This window comes from Alosa pseudoharengus, unplaced genomic scaffold (assembly GCF_046254945.1).
Source record: "Alosa pseudoharengus isolate Yale_2024_CS ecotype anadromous, Long Island Sound unplaced genomic scaffold, YU_APseudo_1.1 YU_APseudo_1.1_scf_14, whole genome shotgun sequence".
Lineage (NCBI taxonomy): Eukaryota > Metazoa > Chordata > Actinopteri > Clupeiformes > Clupeidae > Alosa > Alosa pseudoharengus.
Window position 1 is genome coordinate 27431750 of NW_027468609.1, and position 27625 is coordinate 27459374.

The 27625-nt window shown below is 43.7% G+C and overlaps 1 protein-coding gene across 8 annotated transcripts in view; it reads right to left on the reverse strand.

The window, feature by feature from the left end:
- nrg1 (neuregulin 1) overlaps positions 1-27625 on the reverse strand; it is a 56107-nt gene that overhangs the window by 3936 nt on the left and 24546 nt on the right. For 2 of the 8 annotated variants that reach the window (XM_076284475.1, XM_076284476.1), the window contains exons 2-8: positions 13285-13423; positions 8734-8801; positions 7836-7894; positions 3104-3206; positions 2630-2759; positions 2019-2146; positions 971-1171 (exon numbers count right to left, since the gene is read on the reverse strand). In XM_076284475.1, coding sequence (XP_076140590.1) covers positions 971-1171; positions 2019-2146; positions 2630-2759; positions 3104-3206; positions 7836-7894; positions 8734-8801; positions 13285-13374 — 779 coding nt within the window. In that variant the 5' untranslated portion in view covers positions 13375-13423. Of the gene's footprint in view, positions 1-970; positions 1172-2018; positions 2147-2629; positions 2760-3103; positions 3207-4901; positions 4926-7835; positions 7895-8733; positions 8802-13284; positions 13424-27625 lie in introns of all 8 variants that reach the window. The other 6 variants (XM_076284474.1, XM_076284472.1, XM_076284473.1 and 3 more) reach the window with 4 other exon arrangements.

The following is a 27625-nucleotide window of genomic DNA, read 5'->3' on the forward strand; positions in this document are numbered from 1 at the left end:
TGCTAAATTCCTGATATTTCCTGATCGCTAAACTTTTGTTTTGCAGAGTTAGTTGCGGACCAGCTCTAGTTTAAGATATATATCACACATCACTAACAGCTGTTATACATGACATTGAACAGCATTGTGAAGAATTTAAAGAGGTTGTTTAAAGGGGATATCCAGTGTAAAATGGATTTTGGATATGCTTAGCATGATAACGAATTCGGATATTCGTTGGGGAGAAAAAAACCCTAAACCGATGCATTCTTTTTTTTTAAAGTATATTTTTTGGGTTTTTTGCCTTTATTTGGATAGGACAGTGAAGATAGCCAGGAAGGAGTGGGAGAGAGAGATGGGGTGGGATCAGGACATGACCACAGGCCGGACTCGAACCCCCATGGGCACTTGGACCTGTACATGGTATGGGCGCAGTAGCCTGTTGCGCCAAAGCGCCCCGATCGCTAATTTTAAAACGATGGCACCGACCTGCAAACGACTCAAGATATTGTCTGTATACAGTTCTTTTTAATAAACTATCTGTACATTTACAATGCCTCTTTTATATGTTAGGACCCTCATTATACTGCCAAAGAAGTGTCGGCTTACTTTGAGCCTCGTAAATGGTTTAAAATTAGCAATCTTTTTACCATGAGAAATGCACTATCGCTACCAGTGCTAGCATTTTGAAAGCATCGGCTAAAAACAGGCTAGTTTAGAAAGCATCGGATTACGTTTTTTTTGCTCCCTAGTGAACGTTCGAACTTCAAATGTTCGTCTCCAAAATCCATTTTACACCGGATTTTCCCCTTTAAAGAAACTGAAACGCACAAACACTGTTCTGGCACTGATCATCACAAGCATTCGTCATCAGCAGGCAGGGCTGTGCCTGTTTACGAGCGAACCATCACTGGCTACAACAACAAAACAAAACATAGCGGGTGTTAGGCCTCAGCGTCTGTCACGCCATCGTTCCGCCCTGGCACGGTACCTCTCGCTGTAGGGCGAGTCTCTGCTGGAGTCAGGCGTCTCCCTGGTGCTCTTGAGGTAGGCACCGAGGTCACGGGCGCTGCCGGTGGCGTTCAGACGGCCCCGGTGGCTGGGTGTGCCCTGCCGGCTGCCCTCCAACGATGACATCACCAGCGCCGAGCGGCTCTCCGACACGATGTTCTCATGCTTGCTGTTCATCCAGCTGAGGAGAGAAAGGGCGACAGGGCAGAGGTTCTTAAAATAGAGGGAACAGAGAGGGAGGGAGAGAGAGAGAGAGAGAGAGAGAGAGAGAGAGAGAGAGAGAGAGAGAGAGAGAGAGAGAGAGAGAGAGAGAGCAGCTCCAACTAGAGCACATCTGCTCAAGCAGCAGGGTGGATTTTCATGAACCAAGTCGTGATTTCGCACCCATCACACCTATCTTGGACAATGTCGGTGCAGCAGTGCACTGTATAGACTACAGAACTCTTGCCTGGAAGGGCAAACTCATCAAGATTCTTTCCAGCGGTGAAACCAAGGAAGATAAGAGACTACTATAGAGATATAGAAGCTTTGATCATATACCGCTATGGTTTTCACATCAATTATCATTGTCAGGGCTGGGCCCATACAATCATCTATTAAAACTATAGTTAAAAGACCATTTCTAAAAATGTCTGGAGTGATATTAAATGGGCGCCAAAGCTGATCTTTCCATCACTCACTTGGCTGAAAGGTAAAAAAAATATATAGCTAATTTGAATGGACTCTTCCTTTGCGATTACACGCGCACAGAGTGGGCAGAGAAATGAGGTCTGGCGGAAGTGAGATTGCTTTCATTAAGATAGCCACAGAGTGCAAGAGCTGATGTGTCCTGACACATTCAGCCCTCAGAAGAAGAAGAGGACGACGAAGAAGATAAAAGAGGGGGCTAGGTTACGTAAGTGCGTGGTAAATCTCAACTATCCGGCTGCCCAGAGGGACGGATGGGGAGAGAGCTGGAGACGAAGAGGAGAGGAGACAGAGGTGTGTGTAGGTGTGTGTATGTGTGTGTGTGAAAGGATCAGACTTACCTCTGGCTGGAGGTGTGTGTGACAGTAGTGGACTGGTGAGCTGAAGAAGTGTACTGGCTCGGGGAGAAGGAGGTTTCCGTTTCTTTTTCTATGACGTGTTTAGCAGGTGCAGTTTTAGAGATATATTGCTAGAAAGGAGGGGGGGGGTCATGAAATTAGTGATAGTAGTAATGTTAGCTAAATTAGCGATTAATAACATGAATCCTAGGTTATTCTATTGGATCAATACATACATAGAGTCACACAGTTTATCTGATGAGACAATTTAGGAATCATGTAATGAATGAGATTTATTGTTGAATTTATTGTTGTTATACTGAAGTAGTAACTCACAAGTTAAATAAAGGTTATGTCTGTCACAAACTGTATGCCTATTCATCCAAGTGAAAAGATTTAGTTCCATGCCTCGCTTTGAAGCAAAGTCTTACTTCCCTTTACTTTGATGTAACTTCACTGAATAGAGATGTCATGAAATATTTACTGCACTGCTTAAATTGTATCCTACCCAGGTATCGACACACACACACACACACACACACACACACACACACACACACACACACACACTCCCACACACATACTGTATGCCAGCCTTCTTGCAGCAAGCTTACATTGACAAGCTGGATGTTTTCGGGGGTTGGGTGTGGTGGGGGCATTTGTGGTCCGTTGGCCATGGAGGCCATAGTGTTGCGCTCGCGTAAACTCTGCCTCAGCCTGTCATGGAGTTTTTGCCTTTGTTTTCTGTTCAAGGGAAAGCAAAGAGTGTGAGAGATGTAGCAATCAAAGATCCAGTCTACGTCTACGTCTACGTCTACTGGAGGAAGAATGCACAAGCATATAAAATATACCAACCACAGCAAACGTGTCTGTCTTGACATCTACAATTAATTTAATTCAAATTATTTAGGCTGGAAATATTCTATGGAAGGAAACTTTAACCGTACTCTTTAAGAAACAAAAAGTAAAGAAGGAAACCAAAATGATATTATGAACAGAAATGGTACAGTATGTTTGACAGATGAAATGGAACACATGTGTGTTTTGAAGAAAACATAAATGGTGAATAGAATGTGAGTGTCAATTACTTTGTTTTGCAGTAGGCTACCACACACATAATCCCAACCACTAGGAGCGCAATGCAGATTCCGGTTATTGTCAAAACACGTTTCTGATAGAGCTCCTCAGCTTCTGGAAGAGACGACAACATATTCTTATAACTCCCAAGACAACAGCCCCACCATCTCCATCATTAAATGAACTACAACTACCATAATGCACTGGGACAACTACTTTAGGCTGAAATACTAGCAGAGGGCATTTGTTGTTATTGACATAACAGTGGGGTGGTACAACAGCTATGCAGGACATTTCTGTAAGTACACAGAGAATGCAGAGAAGGCTAGAATTCCACAGCAATCCAATTATAACGGAAAACATAATGCATTCCCAGCAATGCATTCAACAATGCCCACAGCTATGACAATTACAGATGCATACACATAAAAATGCTGAATCCATTCAATCATGCATGTCATACATTTCATTTATGTGTTAAGACTAATGGTTATAAAAAGTAACAGCATTTGTTCACAGGAAATACTGTATATTATGCATTTTTACTCTATATGTGTCTAATCTCAAAGAGGATAATATGTGTTAACAGCTGAACTGTTGTTTTTTTAATACATAAATGGATGAATCATACACAAATCAGATATGACAAACTGAGACATGAGGTCATATCTGATTCACCTGGAATAAACTGTGAACAAATCTTGTTACAAGTCTGTCTATGTGACTGGGGAAATCTCTTTTTCTTGTTTTGCAAAAAAGAAACAAGCATTATGTCACAAATTCTGTCTCCCCATCATGACTTCAGAGAGGGTTTGAGGGGAAAAAATCACATTAGGTCGACTTTGAACAGGATGACAGGACAGACAGAGAACCACATAGGGTCTGACACATACAAAAGGAATGAGAGAAGACAACAAGAGAGAGAAAGAGAGACAAAGAGAGAGAGAGAGAAGAGAGGAGTGGGGAGGGAAAGGGGGGGTATGCCATAGCATGCGTGAGACAGGGAGAAGAACGCTTGTGCACACAAGGGAGAGGGGAGGGGCAGGGGAGGATGCATGAGAGGGAACAGGCAAAAGCAAAAGCTGAAGGGATCTTTCCATACAGCATAACTGCTACGCAGCCAATAAGGAAATAGGGGGGTGATAACTCATCTGGCTGACTATGCTAAGCTAACGTATGCTAAACTTAGATATGCCAAGAGTTCAGATTAAATCTCTCATCTTTGGAGGATATGTCTGATTCTGACAGCTGGGTATCTAACCTCACCGGATGGTGCCGGATGTTCTAGAAACCGACACTGACACGTTGTCTTTCGAGAGCTGTGGTAAAAGTCATCCTTCACACTCTCTGGACGATTTGGGCTGCGCATTAGCAGCAGCCTTGACCCTGCTGTGGCCGTTTGGCTTGCACATCAAACTGCTTCTGAGGAGCTGACCAGGAACTTCTCTGAAATTTAAATTAGCCTGACAGAACAACAGATGGACTCCATTTTCACAGTGGCTAATGTGCGCTGCACTTCTTAAACCCTAAGGGGGGGTTAGCAGGCTTTCGAGTACAAATTGCACAGGCGGCTACTTCCAGGTATGCAAGTGAATGACTGGCCAGCCTACAGACAAAGCTGTCACACATGTTTGGGAGGTACCCCTCTTTGGGGAAATCACTGTGAGAATGTTTCCCGTAAAAGTTATGGCTGTATGATCCCTTCAATAGCACAAGAGAGACTGGCTGGAGACGGAAAACAAAAAGGAGGCTCAAGCGTCTAAGTCCTACGATAAGTCTGCATACTAAGGAGGAAGGAGCGATCCATACCCATAAATTCAATCCCCAGATGTTCTACCGAGGCAGAAGGGTGACAAAAGGAAGAAAGCAAACAAAACAAACAAAAAATCAAACAAAACAACAAAAAACAAAACAGTGGTTTGAGAATTGAGTGTCATTGAAAACTTGTACACTGAATTAAATGTGCTACTAAATGGTGAAGTGGAGTAAATATGAAGAAAAACCAAAGAATCTTAGTACTTCATTACATTTACAATCATGATATAATCTATACTCTAGTATGTTACTAGACAGCATACATAGAAACATTTTCAACTTTTTAACTTTTTAATCATCTTTGTTTAATGATTAATTATGCTGTATAAGCAACACTAATGACCATCAAAATAAATTCAACTGGCATTGCCAGTGTACTACAAATCATTTCACCACAATAGCATGCACATGCAAACATCAGTGTGCTTGCATTTTGTCTAGTCTGGCACACAGAGGCCAACGGTTAGAGATCCCGGATGTTACTCCACACCAAGCTACCACCACAGTTCTCTGTTTAGATCTGGTAAGCATGCAGTCAGAGACGTGCACTTTTTAAATTCTCCACACAAGGATAAACATCTCCTGACATCTCTTCAATCCGGCTTCTCAGCTGTCAGTACTTGGTTAAACAGCCATGCCAGTGAATTGATATGAAGAAACAAACAAAAGCTATGGGCGGGTTTCTGTAAAACACACACACACTTAAAATGTCAAACTTCAGACTGTTGACTACCGAGATGTAATGACAACATCAAACCAAATGATACATTCAATGCAGAGTTTTGATACCCACTTTACTGTAAACTATGTTGAACTTTGTTTTACTGTCTGTTACATCATCTTTGACTGACACTACAACTGCCTTTATGAAACCAACAAAAAACTCCAACTGACAACTGAAAAGTCAACTGACAAGGACATCCACGGGTACTCTGAGAGTTGCTAACTGTGACATGAGTCTGTGCCAGATTTAATTACGATTTATGCCAGAGACATTTGCTATCTGGGATCTGAAAAAAATACTGGTTGAAGTGAGCATTTGAGTGTTTCTTCTCATGTGGTTGACCCTGAAACTGCCACTGAAGAGGGATCATCAGTTCATGGGCTAAGAATTGTTTAACAACCTGACAATGTTTCACGTATATTGAGTTATGACACCAATGACCAAGACCAAAGTCTTAGCGGCCATGTGAAAAAAATAGATTTAGTAAACTTAGCTGTGTGGCCAGCCCTCTCAAAAGTTTGTACAAATCTTCGTCCAGTCTCTTCTCTAATAGACTTGGGCATTCATGAAAGTGTGCATTCCAAGCTGCGCTTTAAAGCTCTAGGTTGTGGGTGGATTGCTTGGATGAGGTACTCTTTTCCCTTCTGGCTTCTATAACACTGTCATGTCTTGATTTTATGCCCATCACCCTTTCCTCTACTGAAAAATCGGCACTGAACCTAAATCAGCCTGCATTTGTCCACCGTTTAGATCTCTGAGTAGCACAGTAGCGCAGGTTTTGCACAGCTACATACTGTTTACATGGGGTGTTTAATGTTAGTGGTTACAAGTCTTTAAAACACTCGTATAAAAGCACCTAAAAACCTTACAAAATGAAAGGACCAGACCACAATAGCATTCCTTTCAAAGTAACTTCTACCTTTATGGTCCGTTTACATCTCTGAGCAATGGACCTCAAACCGCAGGCCTTTAAACCTTAAACGCTGCGCAAACTAAATTCCGGACCCTCCCTTCACTTACATTGTAGGTATAATAACAGTGGCCCAACACTGAATGTTAACCAAAAACAAAAAAGGGTAATGAAAAAGAGTTGACTTAAGATGTAAAACTGTGTCTGCTCTCTGTTTTAGACTCATTGGAGGATCGCTGGGCTCTCAGTCGGTCAGTCAGGCAGTGAGTCAGGAGACTGACTCCGCTCCACAGTGGCTTAGACCCAGGCAGCCGCCTCTCATCTGGTCATCTGCTCTTTAACTGCCACATCAAAGGATGCCGGCCGTTAATAATGTCTGTTCAGGGCCTTTTTTTGTGTTGTTTTATGGTGCCGCCACTATACACGCGGTGACTAGTCCTCACAAGCATGTTATTGCTCAATAGGTTTGTGAGAGGTGAAGGTCAGACTAAGAGTTAAGTGATGGGTTTTACACTCTGTTGAATGTGATAATAGTTTTGTTGGTGTGTGTGTGTGTGTATGTCTAGGCCTTTGTGTGTGGTGGGGTGGTAGGGTGGACAGCTTAATATTGCAACTGACCTAGACTGTTAAAATGCTGACAGCACAGTGTTTTCTTTGTCCATTTGGCCACTGTAATTGACTGCACAGCACTGCTAATTAAGTCTCCAACGCTCCAGTGTAGTCTTTTGGACTGAGGGGTGATGAGGAATGAGGAGCCAGGCCCATGAAAGTTAATGATGAATTAACAGTCTGTCAAACAAAACTACACGAGAAAACTCTACATCACAACGTACGGTATGTATTATGGCATATATATGCCATAATTAACACAAACAAAGTCTATCATTGGCTGTAGATGATCACCTTTTGCCCTTTCAACCTTTTAAATATGCTGTATGCACAAAACCAGCAATAATATAATGACTCATAAGATTTCTGAAACCTCTTCCTTTGTGTTGCTTTTCAGGTAGCTGACTGTTAATGTTAAAGCTAAAAATAACTGGATGAGGTTAGGCCAAAACTCTTCACATGCCACAAGCAAGTCATGGTTAACAAAACCCAACACGAACACACACACACACACACACACACACCACTGAAAAAAAAAACCATCAAAAAAACTAAAGCACAGTATGAAACGCCTACTCTGTACTGAGGCTAGACTGAGAGGCGAAACGAAGCAAAAGGAGATAGCGCTGATTTGAGCATGCTCCAATCCAAGCACAGGCAGCAGGTAGTGGGAAGTAAGACGTACTGTAAAAGCTGGCCATTACGTAGGTTTGGCAGCGATCACCAGTAAATTCATTTGGGCACCTGAGAGGGAAACAAAAAAGTCACAGAGAGAAAGAGAGAGACAGAGAGACAGACAGATAGAGAAAGAAAGAAAGAGAGAAACAGAGAAAGAGAAAAAACAAGAGGAGAGTGAGTTTTCACACTCGAAATCCCCCAAGACCCACGTGCATCCCTGGTGTTTGGACTGAGGGTGGCCCCGTATAGGAGGCGGACAAGCACTCAGTTTGCCCAGGTTTGTTCAAATCCAGATCCCCCCTTATTGAAGAAACAAAACATTCCAATCAACGTCTTCCAAACCCATGCAACCAACAGGGTCTTTTGGTTTCCCTTCTAATGCTCCCACTACACACACACACACACAAATAATAAGGTGTTAGGCATGAAACACCATGCAGTCAAATCTGTGCCAGAATCAATTGTCTTTTTGGGAACTGCAATTGAGATGACAGCACACCAGCAGATGGGGAGGTAGGAAGGTTTAATGTCCGACTCAAATTATTGTGTGTGTGTGCGTGTACCACAATGTGCAGTGAGTTTGGAGCACCAGGCAGATGCACAAACACACACACACACTCATTCACGCACCTGTCCACAACTAATCACAGGGACAGATGGACTGTGAACGAGTCCTGGCAATGAGAGGCTGGTGGAGATGGGTGGGTGGGGGGTAGAAAGACATTGATTGGAACTTTTTTGGGGATGGAAGATAAGAACCAAACAACCCCCCTAAAAAAAGAAACAAACCAAAACCAACCAAACAAAGAAACAAAAAAAATCCCCAAATGACAAAGAAACACCAGAGATGCCGTGCGGTTTTGGGGGTTTCGGGAAGTTGCGTGTTCCTCTGTAAAGGCACATACGTTTTGGGCTTATGACTCGCACCGCCACTCGGTCCTGACACCGATCCCCAGTGTAATCCCTGGGGCACCTAGGGGAGGAGAGGTAGGGGAGATGCACAAAATACACTGAACACAGGGGACAATACAGATGTACACCCACCCACTCACACACTCACGTACAGATGTACACAACATGTAGGCTACAGTACACACACACACACACACACACACACACATGAATACACATGACAACACTGGTATGCTTCAGGGGGTTCTTCCTACGTCAGAGCAGCAGGCTAACATGTTAATATAAATGATACAAAATGGTTACGCTGGTAGCATGCGTAAATGCATAAATGTTTGCATAGTACTCAAGAATGCATTTAATGTCTATGTTCAACGTAAAACATTTATGACATGATGACACGCTGCTCTAACGTAGGTACCTTCCTACAGTAACCTAAGAAACACACAGGTAGGGTTCATACAGGAAAGAGGTGAATGTGTGGTATACTGTGTGCTGCTATTGAATAACATCTTGACTTAATGCTGTTATAGCTACTGTATATTTAATAACTTATCAGAGAGATGATTGTTCTACACTCTTGTGAATGGCTCAGCACTCTACAGAAATGGGCCAGACCTCATCCAAAAAATGAATTACATTAAATTGGCCTACTATTCACAAGCTTATCCCTTTAGCAAATTAGCAGCCACAGTCGAGGAAGCCAAATTTAACTGACATCTGATTGCATTTCAATTACTGGTTTAAATTAAGCTATTAAAACAAAACCCAATAAAGAATGACAGGACAATATAAGCAACAAAAACCCGCATCCAGGTCATTATTTAAATACTTAATTAATAAATACCACACATTCAAACCTCAAAACATGAAAGGATGACCAAAGCGAAACACACACATACACCAGTTAATGCATGACATTAAAGGACTTGAGGGGCTGCCCATTGACAAGCATGTTGTAAGGAATGCTCTATACATTCCTCAGACCCCTGGATTAGCTCATGCACTTCTCCTGAGCTTTGGGTCATACTTACCACTCCATTGCATTCCTATTGTACATTGAAATCAAATTGTGCAGAGAGACATCCAAGTATCAATTCAGGCAAATTTCATTCACTATTGAAAGCATGAAGGACACTTTCCCAGTAGTGCATGGGTATAATTTCAGCGGGGGGACTGCTGTTCGGCGATGGCATAGAATTCCATCTCTGTCTGCAGCATGATGCACTGATGAGGTGAAATGGCACCGCATGGCTATGGTGTGGCTAATAACAGGCCACGCTGTCTTCCAGCATCCCCCCACCCCTCCGCCCCTTGTATCTGCCAGGAAGTGTTTAAGGACATTAGATCTGCGGACAGTGGTTTTAGGTGACATTTCATCCTTTAAACCACCCCCTCCTAGAGACGCTCTTTTGTGTTGTGTGTGTGTGTCTGTGTGTGTGTGTGTGTGCGCGCACGCGCTTTTCAGGCTTTTTGCGGATAGCCCCCTTTTTTCCTGTTGCTGTAAAGCTGGATTTAGGAGGAAGGGTCTTGGGCGGAGGGCCGCCTTGTTTGGGATCTGTGGCTTTCAGCGGACCATCTGGTGGCTGATGACAGAGCAGGGGCCGGGTAAACCCCCACAGAAGTGGATATTGTGGCGTGACAACTCCGGCCTCCAACCGTTTCCAGCTGTGTCTCTTATGGGGTCTTAGCAGCTGGAGCAGCCTCTCTCGCTAGCCCTCTCACCATCACATAGAAAGAGAAAGCGAGAGTGTGTGTGTGTGTGTATGTGACAGAGGGAGGGATAGTGTGTGTGTGTGTGTGTGTGTGTGTGTGTGTGTGTGTGTGTGTATGTCTGTATGTATGAAATAGAGTGATGAGAGATAGAGAGACAGAGAATGAATGTGTGTGACAGAGAGAAAGGGTGTGTGCGCGTGTGTGTCTGCATGTGTGTGAATGAGTGGGTGAGAGAGAGGGAGTGACAGAGAGAGATTGCAGCAAACAGATGCTGGTTTGCTGACAAGAAAGCTTAGTAAGGCTTGAGTTCAGGTACTGCCCTTATCACAGGCAAATCCGTCCATAAGCTGGGTTCACTCAGGAGGCATACTCGAGCCCCCGTGGCACACAGCCTGCCAGCCAGCCACTGTGAAATGCGCCTTTCATCAAACACACTGCCGGCAAAAAAATAAATAAAAAAATGCTTATGGATATCAAGCTCTGGGCTGAACCATAAGATCAATGTCTTAAGAAGCTGGCAGATGAAACCACCGTCATCATCATAGATCTAATAAATGAACCTTCATTTATTTAATATATACCATCAATGACTGTCCTGTAAAAAGGATTTCAAGAGAATATAGCCACACAGTGTATCTGATCCAGCTGTCCAGACAAGGTAGATAAAGGACATATCAATGATATGGAGACACACGGTTATTTTTCCTCCTTCTCCGTGAATATGAAATGGGGTGTGGGTGTCACTCTACACCTTCCAGCACGGCTGTTCCAGAGTTCCGGTCACACTATTGAGACCTCAGCGGTCTGGGTCCTCTGGGGACTCCTGGCAGACAGCTATTTCCGCTGCAGATACAGATATTTCTGACAATCCATAATGGGTGGGCCGGAGAGAGGGAGGGGAGGGAGGGAAGGAGGAAATACAGAGAGAGAGAGAGAGAAAGAGAGAGAGACAGAGAGAGTGAAGAAGGGAGGAAAGACAGATACATACAGAAAGAAAGACAGACAGGTAGATTGATGGAGAGAAATGACAGGCGTCCATCCCTCCCTCCTTCCCTCGCTCCTGTCCTGTCCTGCCGTGTCCTGCAGTGCTTACCGCATGGAAACAGTAGCCCCTGGAGACCGCAGCAGCGTTTTTCTGCTTAGTCACCCGAGTATTTAAGACAAAACCCAATCTCGCGGCAGACGCTAAGAGTCCCTCTTATGCATTGGATGGCGCCGGGCCAAAGTGTATCCTTGGCAATGTCAAGCCCCGGCGTGGATGGGAAGCACTTTAAAGGGCGAGTGGCGCTGAGCGGTGCTGATCTGAGCAGGGGCAGAGCCCAGCAAAGCCCAGTGCGGCTGCTGCAGTGGATCTTTACTCCACTCACTTGTCACGCCACTGCCGCAGACGGCTCCTACATGGCCCAGACGAGACGAGGCGGGCCGAGCCTCCTCCCCCCACACCTCGTGGCTGGGCAGGACCATGTCGAACAAATGGCTTACATCTTGGATGCGTTACAAGATGTCTCTGGTGGAGATAGGGACATGCGAGGCATTTTGCACCAGATAATCCCATCAAGGATGCACTGAATCTGGCCCCCCTCTTGTAATTAATGAAACTGCTAATTTGGTAATAATCTGGGAGAGGGAATTCTTAGAAAACACAGATAAATTCAAATTCACTAAAACTTTGGAATTTATCCAGCAACGTTTAATGTCTGTGCCCCACTGAGAGGAAATACACAGATCATTAATAATTTTGCAAAATGTCGAGGAGTGACAACTCTGAAGTCAGACGGGTCATTCATCTGGTGATGATAGAGAGCTCAGTGATTGAATCTCTGCAGAGATAAATATCTCATGGTTTCTGTTCTTCCTGTCTGAGGTGTGGCATATGACAGTGAAGATGAGGAGAGGACCGGGAGGGGAGAGAAGAGCAGAGCGAGGAGGAGAGGAGAGGAGAGAAAGGGATGGGGAGGAGGGAGAGGATGCATCAATAATGTAAAGATGAGGGGACTTCCACCTGTTCCACTTCCTCTCTCCCTCCATCTCTCTAGTATTCCCTTGTTCACGCATACATTCCTTTTGACCCCTCCCTTTGTATCCCCCCACCCCCACCCCACCTCACACACACACAGATGCATACTCACACGCACAGAAACGCACACGCATGCGCGTCCGCCACTCCCTTGTGGGTTTTCCGAGCATGATAGCTTAGGAACGTGGCCCCAGTGCTGCGCCGCTTCCTGTGATTCCCTTTCATCTCCACAAGACCCGTTTGATAATGTAACAAGGAACAACAGCCGAGATGCACGGAACGACAATGAATCCTTGAGCGCTGGACAATATCCCACGGTTTTTATTCTTTCCCCCAGAGCCGTGCGACAGCCACTTTGCGTGCCGCTTTCCACCATTAGAGAGCGGGGAGAAACCGATCTATATTTAAAAACTCAGGGGAACCTAATTCAGTGTGAAAAAAACACACACACACAATACTTACGGTAAGAGGCTCCAGGAGAATAAGCTCTCGGAGCACATTCATTTCAAGAACGAGGAAAGTAGAATAATCCTGTGTGTGTGTGTGTGTGCGCACATGAAAAGACCACACATCCTCTCTCTTGAAGAGGGAGGTAGACGGCTGCCTTCGCCACAAAGACAGCTTCACGACTATTAAAATTGATGTGCATGCTGCGGGCTTCTACAGTCTTCTCTCTACTCATGACACTTCTTTGGCTGCGTCCCATGAAGAATGCAACAGCACGGGCAGTGCGTTTGCACTGCGGGCGGTGCGGTGTGTATCGGGGGGAGGGTGGTGGTGATGCGGTATGGCCAACTGGACACGGAATGCCTACCTGCAGAGTTTCTTGGTGAAGCCCGAGGTCACCTCCAGGGTGAAGCAGTCGCCCCCGTTGACACAGTAGGACTTCTCGCTCTCGTTGCATGGCGTCACGTGACTCGAAGTCCGGACAGAGGGCGTGGTGCTGGTGGCAGCTGCAGGAAGAAGGAGAGAGGGAGAGAGAAGGAGGGAGGAGATGGGGAGAGAGAGAGAAGGAGGGAGGAGATGGGGAGAGAGAAGGAGGGAGGAGATGGGGAGAGAGAAGGAGGGAGGAGATGGGAAGAGAGAGAGATGGAGGGAGGAGATGGGGAGAGAGAGAGATGGAGAGAGGAGATGGGGAGAGAGAGAGATGGAGAGAAAAGGAGGGAGGAGATGGGGAGAGAGAGAGATGGAGAGAAATGCTTAGCTTATTGGAAAGGCAATCACATCCGGAAACTATCAGTATCGAAGCTCTTAAGGGTGAATATGCCACTGCAGTATCTTACATGTAGGTTCCCATATAACTCTTTGAGAGGAAGTTCAGACACTGACGATTAGTCATTCTGAAATGCTCAGAACATTTTAAAATGTGTATTTCAAAAAACCTAAAAGCCATTTACAATACATGTGTGACCGAGGCAGATAAGATAACAGAATTGGATTATGTTAGGCAAATGAACCTTGACTGCATCCACTTCAAAACACATTGAATTTTACAGAAACACCCACAGACATTCATTCACTGATATCCCAAATCAATCTATCTTTTCGGAAAGTAACATTGCCATATGAATGAGTAAACATGTTTTTTTCTTCAGCCAATCGTTGTAAATAAATTAGAGGATTAACCTGACATGACATGACATGACATGACACATTTAAAAAATGACCAACAAGTATAATGCAATTACTGAGCTGACCAAAATGTCGAGGCAGCATCCATCACTGTCATGCAGATTAGTTTAAATTGCATTAAACTTTAAAGTTTCTCAATGTGCAACTCAACTACAACCACAACTACAACAATCATTTAAATTGTTACTGGTGCTATAGAAATCAAATCAAATTGAATTCAGAAAACTGCAATCAGCAAGAAACCTCAAAAATACACCTGATGCCTTAATACATCATTAATACATAATGCATGAAGACATCTAAAGTGATAAAGCCGCATAAATCTATCCAAACCAGCAACCTTCTGTTTAAATGAAAGTCGTTTGCAGCTAAAAGCAAAACCAAAGCTCAGGCTGGCCCTCACCTGTGAAGTTCCTAAAATATCTTGATACCCTGAGCCGCATGTCCTCACTGATGCTTCTGCTCCCCAACCCCTGCACAAGCTTCTCCCAGATGATCTATAGCTCTAGCCTCAGGGCTGCTCAGAAGTAGTGGGGTGTCCAAACACTAATGTGGGTCCAAACCCCTCCACGGCATGTGTAACGTGAAAGACTTATAAACATTTGAGGTATCCCTCCTCCTCCTCCCTCTCCTTACCCCCCTTTCCTCCCATCGCCCCCCCCCCCCCCCCCCCCCCAGGGTTCTGCCTCATCGGCACGTCACTTCTGGCATCAGCAAAGACGTGTCTTACGCATCGGAAATGCAGCTGTGCGCAAAACTGCACGTCAGAGTGACTCGGTTGGTGGTCGGGGAGGGGGGGGGGCATAGGGAGTTGCTCAACCTCTCTCAGCCAAACAAATGCAAACAAGAGTGTATGTGAGTGTTTGTGTGTTTGTGTGTGTGTGTGTGCGTGTGTGTGTGGGGGGGGGGGGGTGTAATCAAAACACCTGCCAAAGGACAAGATTACAAGCAGTGACAAACAAGCTGGTCGGAAAGACCTGGCATGGGTACGCACGCACATACGCACACACATTCTCCTCTGCAAGAGTGATGGTGATTAGGGTCAGAAAATGTAACGACACGGCGGTGAATCAATGGGAGCCCCATCCGGTGTGTCTGTGGCAGGGCACGGTAAAAGCGGTGGGCTCGCCATGAGCGCCCATACTGATAGCCTCATTAGGGTCGAGCTATTACCTTTCTTCTTGTACCAGCAGGAAGACAAGAGTTGCTGACGCCCATAATATCAGCCTCCTCACCTTCCGCAACCATCCTCTATAAATAAAAAGTCCCCTGTAATCTTTAATGGTTTGCCTCTATCACAATGTCCTCTTTTTGTTCATTTTCGACCACATTTGTTTTTTGGGGCACATAATCTGATGCAAGGGTTCAAGGACACTGTGAATTCTCTATGTGTGATCACCCTATGGACCATGTCACTAGACAATTGAGTTTTATTGTAGCCATGACGCAATCTTTTTCATAGGTCACAGACGCCACAACGCTTTCCTCTCCTCTCCGCTCATGTCGCCTATTCCTCCTCAGGTAGCCACAGCATCCCTAGACATTACCTTTCAGACTAAATTCAATCTGGGTTTTATCTGGACCGGCTATACTGTTGTCCCAGCAGGAGCCAACACTGCTCCAATAATTGACAATGCAAAAAATTGCCTTTGTTGTCCAAATCAAATTATTTTCCTGCCCCCTTGCTCCCATTAGAGCAGCAGTATAAAAGATCACGAGTTATCCTTCACTATCGGTCCAAGTCCTATATCCCATTTCTGTGGCTCCACGAAAGCCACTTAATGGCGTAGACTGCTTGAATGGATGTATTTATACACGAAGGGCATTGAGGAAGTGAAAATGTGGAGTGCTTTAAATTCCGCATTCAGCACATGCAACGCCAACAAGCTGGGTTGCTTGAGTTTGATTAGACTACACTTTTGACACATGTCTAGTGGTAAAGATGACTGAGCAATGTCATCAGTCTACTGACGCAAATATTTGCTTTTTGAAATGCAGATCCACCTCTGCGGAACTGCACAGCCACAATGTCAGGGGAGCGTCCCAGGAAGAGACAGTTGTGTTCCTCAAGGTGAGACAGTGCACATTGTCCATGCTACTCAGACATCCATCTGCAACCGTGATGACTGCCGATGCAGTCAGATGGCAAACAGTCAGGAAGCCACTGTTGGACTGTGTATTATTCCCTGTTGGAGACTAGGAGAGAGTGGATTTCTCATTCCCCACTGTTAAGCTTTGGGCTTTTACTTTAGACCTTTCGAATGTCATCCCTGTGGTTGAAGCAAAGTCGATCAGCAGAGCACAAACCACTAATTCAATCTGTCATCGCCAGACATGGCTGAGAAAATAAAAAACACACATGTAGGTAGACTAACACACACACAGACAGATATTATAGACTTCCACAGATATGGGAAACGTATGGAGGTGACATGGACACAGCTGTTAAATCTGTCGAGGGTGCACGTGGGCATCAGGTTGGTCTGTGCCATCTTTTAGGCAGCCATGGCGTTTTGAGTTTCAATGCAGCAGAGCTGAGCTAAGCTGAGCTGGACAAATTTCTCCCCCTCTTTTCCAAATGCTGGCTGATGGAAACCCGTGCCTATATCGATTGCCTTCCATTTAAATTCTTTTTCCCCTGTTCTGCTGGTGGAGAGAAACCCAAGACCCCTGGGTTGCGGAGGAGACACTGCATGATGGTGCAGAGCCAACAGTCTCGTCCTCACCCCCCCCCCCCCCTCCCCCCAATCCCCCTGTTGCTGCTGCATGTGCGGGTATCTGCTGCCCCAGCACTTTGGCTACAGCTGCCTGCCTGGCCGCCCATCCAGCCACTCCCCATCGCAGTCAAGGGCACGCTGTGATGCAGTGCACCAGAGCATCCCAGAATGCACTGGGCCAGAGCAGGAGAGAAGGAATCCATCAGGCCATGATGGTTCAGAGGTGAGGGCTGAGCAAGGAGAGCCTATACAGTATATACCCTATAAACTCATTTCAAAGAAGAGCAAAGAATCCTATATACTCTAGCAGATTTTATGATCCTGTCATTTACAGGACATAGAAGCAACAGAGAGGGTATCTAAAGTAATTAATAGACTAGTGACTAAACGTGCATTAATACTGGGTAAAGATATTGACAAACAGATATAACTGTTAATTGTGATCTACACTATGAGTCGGGTACTGTTTCACTGTCACAGTAATCAGGGAGATTTAGAGGTTTAGAGAAAACCTGCCCAAGGAAAATATGAGTTCATTTATGTCATTACTTTGTATGACTAAATCAATACGTTATTTGTTCTTCCTTGGGATTTGCTCTCATATTGATCAAGCCATAACAGTTTTAGTAGGGTTGTTATGGTGATACTATCCTCATACTGCTGGAATAAAGTAAACGGATGATGCAAGACACTGCAGTCAAGTGTAAATGTGTATGCGTCCACTTAAAAAAAATGGCCTCTTATGAAGAGGCAAGACACTTTGGCATGTAGCAGTCCACTCTGGTAGGAACATTTTAATTACAGCAAGTTAAGAGTGCTGACATAATGGTGATTACTGCAATGCAGACAGAATAAGGAGCAGCCGAATTAATCAGGGCCTTAAGAAAATCTATTTGATATTTAAATTACCCAGTGCTTCCTTGCCTTTAAAGCTATGGTAAAAGGGGAAAGATTTTTGATAACTGCTGTGTGCACCTCCATCCAAGACAGAGGGCCCCTGGAGAATGTCAGCTGGATGCACCAAAAAACCTCTGACAAACGAGGACATGCTTGTCACACGCAGCACAATGTGCCAGCTGAAGACTCAGTGACACAGTTATGGCTTGGCAGCGAACTCTATCTTTTAGAGGCATTTTATACATCACCATGTGCATCAATTTCTCTCTCTCTTTTATTGGCCTATCTTTTTTTATATAAAAGGCTAATTGTGTTTCTTTGTGTGGGATTTAAAAAAAAAATGTGAGCAAATCTTGGCTTCACCTCTGGCCAAGTTTCATCCAGCTGAAAAAAAATCTGTTTCCCACCATTTGCTTTGTCACATTTGGAAACAAACTCTTTCAATCCCTCCCTCACTAATATGCCGAAAAGTGTAACTGAAACCGCAGCTCAACAACCACATTTCAACCCGAAACACCCAACACAGAATATGATATGTAACATTTTTACTAAGACCAGCACTGCAAGACTGAGCCCAGTCCAAAACAACATCATACTTGGGTTGCACAGGAACATGTTGTCTTGGAGTCTGCATTCTGCTGCTACAATCTTGTTTTTGTGGACTGGGTGTAACTGCTGAGTGCAACCTGAGGAATGATGGCAAGCCTTTCTCCTGGCGCTGCTTATTTGCCAGAAAGAGACGATGCTGTGTCTTGTGTGTCTTGTGTGTGTGTGTGTGTGTCGAATGATTAATCTCAGTGCTGCCTCATGCATGCCAGTGACTGCAGGGGAAAGCAAGGCACTGTGTCCTCTGTTTCCCCATATTTGGATAGCATTGATTTATCCTAGCACGCTAATTAAAAAAAAAAGAAAAAAAAATCTGAGAAGAAAATGTTGAGGAGCCTTAACAGGTTTTCTCGTGTGTGAAGGTGTGAAATGTCCCAACTTTGATCGTGGGTTTACTTATCTGCCAAGTGCTTGGAAAAATCTTGTTTTTGAGCTTTCTCGTTGAACTTTTCAGCCAAGATTTGGGTTTGAATATAAGCGCCTTGAATATAAGCACCCTTTTAGCACTATGATACACAGATAAGGTAATTACCCAACTGCTGGAGGGGAAAAGGGGCTTCCTTCAAATGAGAACACCCCTCCTGTTAGACCAGGGTTCCTTCAGGCTACTTCCTCCATGGGAGTAAATTGTTGTTAAGTGTAGGGTGTAATGTAGGCTCGGCTTGCATGCATAACGCAGCCTGTGGTAGCAGTCACTTTGAATCCCACTGATGGTGCAGTCACAGGGAACCACACAGAGGCTGCATCTCAGAGTTAGTTAAAAAAACGTTTTAAAGTTAATTTACAAAGATTTTCTCTCCATTCCCGACGCCATTAGGGCTGTGAGAAAGAAGGGCTACAGAGAGAAGAGACTCGCTTCTTCAGAGCGTTTCTTTTTTAAATAAAAGCTCACAGTCTTGCCTGTTGGATGTTTTCTAAAACTGATCAACATCATCCTAAATCATTTGTAGCTGCCAATGAACCCTGACTTATTTTTCTTACATTAGAACCTTGGAAAATCAACAGAAAGCGGCTTTTTAAACCTCACATCATCTGACACAAAGTAGATAGATAGAAGACGCATAGCCAAAGCATGTAATCCCCATGAAAGATTATTTACTCTTGCCAATACAAACATCTGACAAATGAAAAACAATCTTTTGAGTATGTTTTATCTTCCGAAGCAACAGATCTTTATACGATTTTGTATTCCCAGCATGATGTCAACAAGGCAATATGCATCCAGTATCACAACACATCAAACTGTAACCTACAGTACAGTACAACTGGTATGCGTAATCACCAATTACATACTTAATTGGCAAAGATCAACAGGGCCAGAGATATTAACTTAGGCTACATCCTGACGAGAGTGCACAGGTACAACGAAGTCATCACCATGAGAACGGCAGACAGGGAAACCATCTGTGTTCAGATGAGTCACACCATCAGCTAATTGCTCGTGTCACTGTTTGGTTTGGGAGAGCTGACTGCCCTTCTGAGAAGCTATGGCCGCCTTGAAAACATGACAGCTGGGCTGAGCAAATTGATTTTGTCTTCAGTACCTGAGAACATAAGCCGTCTCCCCAGGGAATACCTTCAAAGAGATACTGAATATTTGAATGTTGATGCCAGGGGAGATTCAAATGCACAAACATGCTGTTTGTTTATGACAAACTTTTTTAGAAAAAACAAACTGCTTATTTAATGGTCTTACCATTATAATGGAAAAGCAAATGTTAATACTGACATGAAGATTCAAATGCATACACAGATAGTTAAGTGGGGAAAACACCTTATAAAGATGCTTTTATATGTGTTTCAGATTTGCATGGCAAATGGAAATAATCCCTCAATAGCTTGCTCTATCCTTGATGCCACAACAGGGGGAAAAATTGATACTGTGACTCACAGTCAATGCCAGCAAACAAACAAACAAACAAACACAGAAACAAGCAAATAAACTCCAGGTTCTTCCTGTTTATCAGTCCCCCAGCACGGAAGCGGCGCTTGCGGGAGAACGAAAGGGCAAGAAAGCACGAGAGAGAGAGTGTGAGAGAGAGAGAGGAGAGAGAGAAAGAGACGGATGCCCTGGCAACGGTGCGGCACTGCGAGCCAGAGCGGAGGCCTCCAGGGCCGCTTTCTCCCACCCATCTGCCTGGTCATTAGGGACAATGAAGCGCCTGATTGCCCTCTTAATTCTACCTCCGGGCCCAACCTACTGGTTCTCGCGAAAAACATATGGAGACCCCTTTCTCGACGTTGACGAATCTGAGCACAGCAGAAAACGATAACAAAAGATCAGAAGAGAGAGAGAGAGAGAGAGAGAGAGAGAGAGAGAGAGAGCCCAAGGGAAGGTAATGGGAAGGACAGAATGGGCTGATTCAGGGGATAGGACTCAATTCCTGTCAATCTGGTTCAAGCTCACATCCTTTCATACATGTAGTTACCAGAACCAGTAAACAAATGTCTGCTCTCTTCTGTATATGTCAGTGTAATAAATCAAGTGCTAAATTACTACAACGTACCTGCCTTACTTTTACTCTCTGCTTCATTGACCCTTTTTTGTTGAGTCATTCTCAGTTTACGTTTGCTCATCGGAGTCAATGGGAGTATACAGCAGAGAGCGGCCCAGAGTTATTAACCAATCAGTGAAAGCAGTGGGCAGGTGCCAAATTCTAGAACAAACTCTATACCGCCACTGCCTTTGCGCCAACACTACGATAATTATGGCCAGGGGTAAATTAGAAAGCTGTGAGGAAGTGGGTCTTTTGTCATATCCAAAAGTTGTAAAAATGAGAAACACTTTGATGATACATTTATGATAATTAGAATCCGGGGAACCACAAGGCTGGCATTTTTTGAGGTGTATCGATTCTCCTTATGAGTATCCTTCGTCACTGACTAAGCAGTGGGCATCTCGTTCTGCTGGCATAAATCAAAAGATGCCTTCGGAGCCACACTGCCCATTACCGGGCAAAATGTTTATGGCCATTAGAAACAATAATCCATACCGTCACAGCTCAACCATGTCTCTGGAACAAATAAAAGAGAAAACCTCAAGTCGATGCTGTTACAACGATGCCTTCTGCTCACTTACCGCTATAATCCCTTTGCATTTTAAAATGCAGGCTACCATGCTCAGGATTTGGCTGAATCCATTGGGCACATTGCCTTCCAGGGTTAGGCTAAGCTGGATTCTTTCATTGTCTGAAGTGCCATGGTACACTGATGCCTCATTGTGAGCTGTGCATACACTAAAGAGGAAGCCTGGGTTGGCCTGATGTTGCCTTTGCAGGCACTGAAGGCAGCTCAAGCCTTTCTACACAGTCCTTGGCATTGGGAGGAATCCACAATCCTTTGCAGATATATATTTTTTTCTCCCCTATGTGGTCCTTATTGGGATTTTTTAAAGCCAAGCAGAGCTCATGTGGTGACTTTGGCCATCCAGTCACTCCTCACCAAGCCCCGGATTAGCCAGAAATCCTGTGGGATCTGTGGGATCTCTGGGACTTAGGAAAATTGGTCCTTTCCTGTTTACTCACCCCTCAGAACCTCATCTACAGTAACACGTTTTACAGACATGTTGAGTGGATTTTTCGTTAAAATCACTGTCGTTTATTATTTTTCAGAATTCTATCGGAACTCCCCCTATTACCGTCGGTCCCGTATTTCCGCCGTCTTGCGTGTATGTGTCACTTAATATCCATTTCTATACAAACCAAGACGGCGGATTCCTAAAGAAACGCAAGCACCCACACCATACACACAGAAAAAAAAGGTGCAAACCAGAACCAAAAATGGTTCTTTAGAGTGATGCCATAAGGGAACCATTTTTGGTAGGTGTATCTAAATGAGCTATGTACCAAAAATTACATTTTACCGTGACTCGAAGAGCTGTAAATGAAAACAGATTTTGTTCAAATCTAGACGGTCCGTGTAACGCTTTGCAGTGCTTTGTTCTATTTGCTCCATCCATTTGATCCAAATAAAATTTGATATATTTGAAAAAATGATACATATTGGCGCGCGGTGTTGTAATCACATTTTATCAGCGGATGTAGAGATAGAGGGCTATCAAACACAGTTCAGCTTGCATCAAGGTGCCAAGCGATTGATAATGTCAGCTCGAGATCAGAACCTTAGATGCAGAGGGAGACATTGCTGCGTCCTGACACTTATGAGTAGGCCTACGTGTTCTAGCCTATGTTCTGGGAGGCTTTGAAGACCTACATGAGCATTACCAATGGACTTCAGCCCTAGCCTACAGGCCAATGTAGGCTATTTGCTGTTGAAATTAATAAATGGATAAACTGATAAATTAGGCTCACTGTTGTGTCTTCGTTTAGCCTAATGAAACCTAGTCTAGTGTAAAGCATTAAATAAGCAAAAATGCCATGTCAAACAGTGCTTGGGGTAGCCTGTATAGCCAAGACTGACGTCGATAGCAAAGCATTCTGCTTTGGGGAATTATTTGGTATGGCATGGCCATGGTATTCAAATATAGGCTAGGGCCTACTGTAGATATGTTCAACATAGGCTGAAAGTTATGTTTAACATGCCTTGTTTTAGTTCTTAATCTCTAAAGTAATGTCAAAATCACAAACAACTTCAGGCGGCGCTCTCTTCCACCATCTAGTCTGGCCCAGCTAGATGGTGTTCTCCCCCCGGTGCTCGTGGTTCAGTCCAACCACAAGGGCAAAAAAGGGAAATTAGAAAATTGACGCATCATTTCAATTTTTAACTTCTGAACAGAAAACCGTAACTGTGCTCAATTGAAAATCAAAATAAGCAACAATAACCCATTTACTGTGCCGTCCTAAAGAATGGATAACGGATTTTTAAGCCTATTTTTTATATTTTTTCATGTGAATTCTGCAAATAGAACATAGCACTGCAAAGCGTTACACGGACCCTAGACACCTATGGCTACTGAAAAATGTAAGGTTCATTTATTAAATGTTATTTTGAAGTATTAAAAAACATCGTTGTTTAAGAATTTTCGAACGAAAGTGGTGATAATTGGAGGCGTTATGATAGGTATTCGTTTTATTCTGTTGTAGCCATGCCATCACTTAACCTTTCACCATTCTGTCATAAGAAATTCCTTCTTCTCAATATATACAATATAGTCTTGTTTTTTTTGCAATATTCAACATATAACGTAAAGTCTTCATGACGCTAATAACTGTTTTCATCATAGCTGCATGCACGTCAGAAGATTATTGAGAAATCATGTGGGTAGTTTTTTATGACGTACCACTTCACGTAAACCTACAACACAAACAATGTGAAGGCTTATTTCTAAGATGGAACTGTTCAGGTAGACTTACAACACACAAACAATGTTAAGGCTTATTGTAACAGTTAACAGCCACTTAACATTAACATTCTCTCTGTAAGGAAACTGTGAGGTCACTGCGCTGCATTTTGCTTCTCACAGGAGAGGAGATTTTCTAATTAGATTACTGATTATGCATCTACAGCAGACATCAATAACATTAATTAGAGAGGACCCCTTCTCAGTATGCAGAGCAGTGCAAACCTGTACAAACACGGCATGTTTGACAGCAATAAGTGATGAGAGATAGTGTACACAGAGCAGAATGAATCAGACATGGCCCTCAGGGGCAGGAAGTTGGGGACGAACAAGAAAAAAAAAGAAAAAGCATGAATCATAGCTGTACTTTTCTGGCAGTGACTGATTTGATATGGCTTCTCCTCCACCACAACATAATAGTTTGTTTTAAACTAATCCAAATTGTTTTGCCTTTAATGACATTGCTGACTGGCGTGATTCATTTGTTGGTCACACTGAATAGTCTTATACACCAAAGATACTTTCTTTTTTTTCTTTTTTTGAATACCGAGGTCCAATGCTGTCATTTTTGTTTGAATTAGATATATGAAAGACCAAACTGCGTGCATAAATATAATATACAAATATAAACATAATAAGTATATGCCTAAATATAGTCAAATCTTTGCTTCCTAATTGGCTAGACAAAAACAGTTCACTGCTAGAGAAACAAATCTTATTTCTGTCTTTTTGAGAGAGAAAACAATGGAGTGGCTTAGCTGAACTCGAAAAGTCATTCCCTTATCAATCACAGATTGAAGGTTTAAAAATATTTCAGTGTTTCTGTTTCCGTCCCACTGTATGACTGGATGTGTGCTCAACCAACTCATTAAAATGTTTCTGAACTTGAAGCAGATGTCTGTTGTCAAGGTGGGGTGAAGGGGGACCCAACAAAACGCAGTGACTAACAAACACATCAACAACAACATCTCCAAACAATGGGTATGGCAGGTTTGTCGACGAGATTTCCACATTTGCATCGCAGGTGTCAGGAGCCGTGAGACGCTGTCTCCAGAGAAGAGGTGTCGAGACAAAAAAAAAACAATTCCCTACAGCGTGCAATCAGGCCAAGACAGAGAGGCAGAGGGAGGGAAGCCAGTGTGTGGGCTACCATCATCACGGATTAACCTTGGCTTCATGTGCCTCTCAATATCAATGGCAAACCTGCTATGCAACAAGGACTTTGTGCCAGCTTTCATACTGAGTCAGAGGGAATTGTATCAAACTCAGAACAGAGAAAATAACTTTCATGTATTAACCTAGAGCACGTAGTGTGTGGTTTTGGGCATTAACGGATTCACATTTCCTGTTTGTGTGACTACAACAGTCAGTCTTTCTTTGTGATTAAAAAAAAAAAGTTTTGGTGAATTAAATTTTTTATTGTCCATTGTGCTTTACGACCACTGGTTTCTCTCCACTTTAGACTGTGATGGATGTGATGAAAAAAGGGGTTATATAAATAAATTATTCTCACAGAATGGGCTTTTGGAAATGGATGGAGGAGGAGATGGACTGTCCTACTCAGGGGAGCCTCTCAGCATGGGCAGTGTAGGTGTGGTGAGCAGGGATAGCGTGAGAGAGCCTCTTCAGTGGTGGAGTTTCCGTAATTGACTCTCTTGGTGGTTTCGCTATGGTGCTGTAATTAGTGCTAATGCTACTCATCGTGTCAGAGTTAGCCCGGCATTCATGCGGTATTAGCATTTGAGTACCCTCAATTTCTGGCGCTTCCAAGCCAAGAGCGGATGCATGTTGAATTATGCTCAAAGTTTGTGTGTGTGTGTGTGGGGGTGGGAGGGAGATAGGGGGGTTTAGGCTGGGCTTTTTACGACCCAGGGTGAGATTTTAACACTGAATGGTCTATTCCCTGGTCTGTGTGTTTGAGAAGTGGCAAAACAAGTGCAGGGAAAGCAGTCTGACAGCGGCTCAAAACAGCTCTCTGCAACTCTGTCGGCCAAGCTCAGTTGAAAAGCAAAACAAATAAAAATGAAGTGTACGGCTGGATGGAACTGACATGCTTGCCTTGTGCTGCTGGCACGGTTCCAGAAGAATGGATGCCTGAGGAACAAAGCTGGAGAGTGAAAGTGTGAGAGAGAGAGAGAGAGAGAGAGAGAGAGAGAGAGAACACATGTGCACGGCTTGCTCCGTGACAGGACCGCACTAAGTAGAGACACTGTGGGCTGGATCCCAAAAGACATTAGAACCGAAGGCCTCCCAACTCGAGTGCTTACTATGGCGTTTTCAAAATCTGCCCATTTGTCATTCTCACAAAAGACTCACAGGAGGCAATACAAAACACTGCCCTGTGCGAGGGACGCACGTTGGTGTCAGCTTTTTCGATACCCTTTAGGTGACAAACCACAATATGTTACTAAATCCACAAAGGTCACAGTTCTGGCTTGTGGGATGCTATTAGCTTACATTGCTTTGGTAGCAGTAATAGCCCTGTATATTTTTATACTTTATTTTACCAGCTGAGTCCCATTGAGATCTTACATCTCTTTTTCAAGGAAGCCCTGGGCAAAGAAGCAGCAAAAAAACAGAATTTGTACACCAGATATGTCACAGCTGGTCAGATGTAGAGCTAAGCTTTATGCAAATGCAAGAAAATATTACTTTTAATAAGCCAACTCTTTTAACTGTAATTATCAATATTTAAAGACGTGTTATAAAAAGCCATGAAATCTGCTGTTGAGATATGGCAGAGAAATCCATAATGTAATATACTGTATATGAATATGGTGATCTTGAACTTCCATCTATGTACTGTAAATGTTACAACAAAACGGACCAAACAATTATTTATAGTTATCTACTCAAATGGCAAGGCAAATTATATATCTGCATCTTGAATCTTAAGTCTCACAATGTCAGATTCTTTGTGGTTTGAAATATATGACCAGATACTGCCACTCACAGCATGGCGGTGGAGTTTTGAGTCTCTTTGCATTATTCATCGCCCTCAGACACCTCTCATTATTCATCTGATAACTTTGGCAAAGCCTCTGGCGTGGGAGACAGGAGTTCAATCTCTAAGCTTAAGAGCTTTGCTCAACCTTGGGCTCAATAGGACATAGATGATATGTGGCAGATCATTAAGTAATGGCCCTTGTCTGGGAACAACACACACTGAGTGGTAGTCATCTAATGAGACATTTTGTTTTTTACAACAAAGACACGGCCTCCCAACTGACTTCTTCCATACAGTCTCCCTAAAGAGTTGCAGAGACTTGGGCTCAATACAGCTGTATTGTAAATGGAAAACACATACAATATATTACATGTGAGTTCTGAATCTGAAATGTATACAATACCCCTATATATATATATACCCCTAAACACCAGCATCACTAAAACTGGGAGCATCAGCATAGACCAATGCCAGTATGCAAGGAGAGGTTAAGTATACATTATGGGAAGGACTTGGAGGCCAGACAGATCCACATTTGCTGAGTCACTACAAGGACAAAGGATCGAACACTGGAAGCCATTAAAGTAATCCATTTTGAATGGCAAGGATGCAACACTACCGTTACTGTCGTCGATCGTATAAATGCCAGGTGTCACTTCACTGTAGTCAATTAAATTAGAGACTGTTGCCTCAGCTGGACTTCGCCCATAATGATAATGAATTCATTAACCCCGTGGCCCCATTTAAAGACCCTCCTTCTCCGTCCACTTCCAAGTGTTGACAGTGTTGGCCTCCCCCCACACAAAACAAAGAGCATCAACACTGAATCCATTGAATGTAGCATCAAGGATTACAGCGTTTTTCCATGTCCTACAACCAGTAGCAACAACATCCCAAAATCAGCCGGATAATTTCCAATGAATTTGAAACCACAAGTGGGTAACCAGCGGGAAGGAAATAAAGCAGAAATTTTTAATGCAAATCGCAAATGGCAAGTCATAGCAGAGATGACGTCTCCTTCTAGCCTTAATCATTTGCATAGTCATGAGGTATTCAT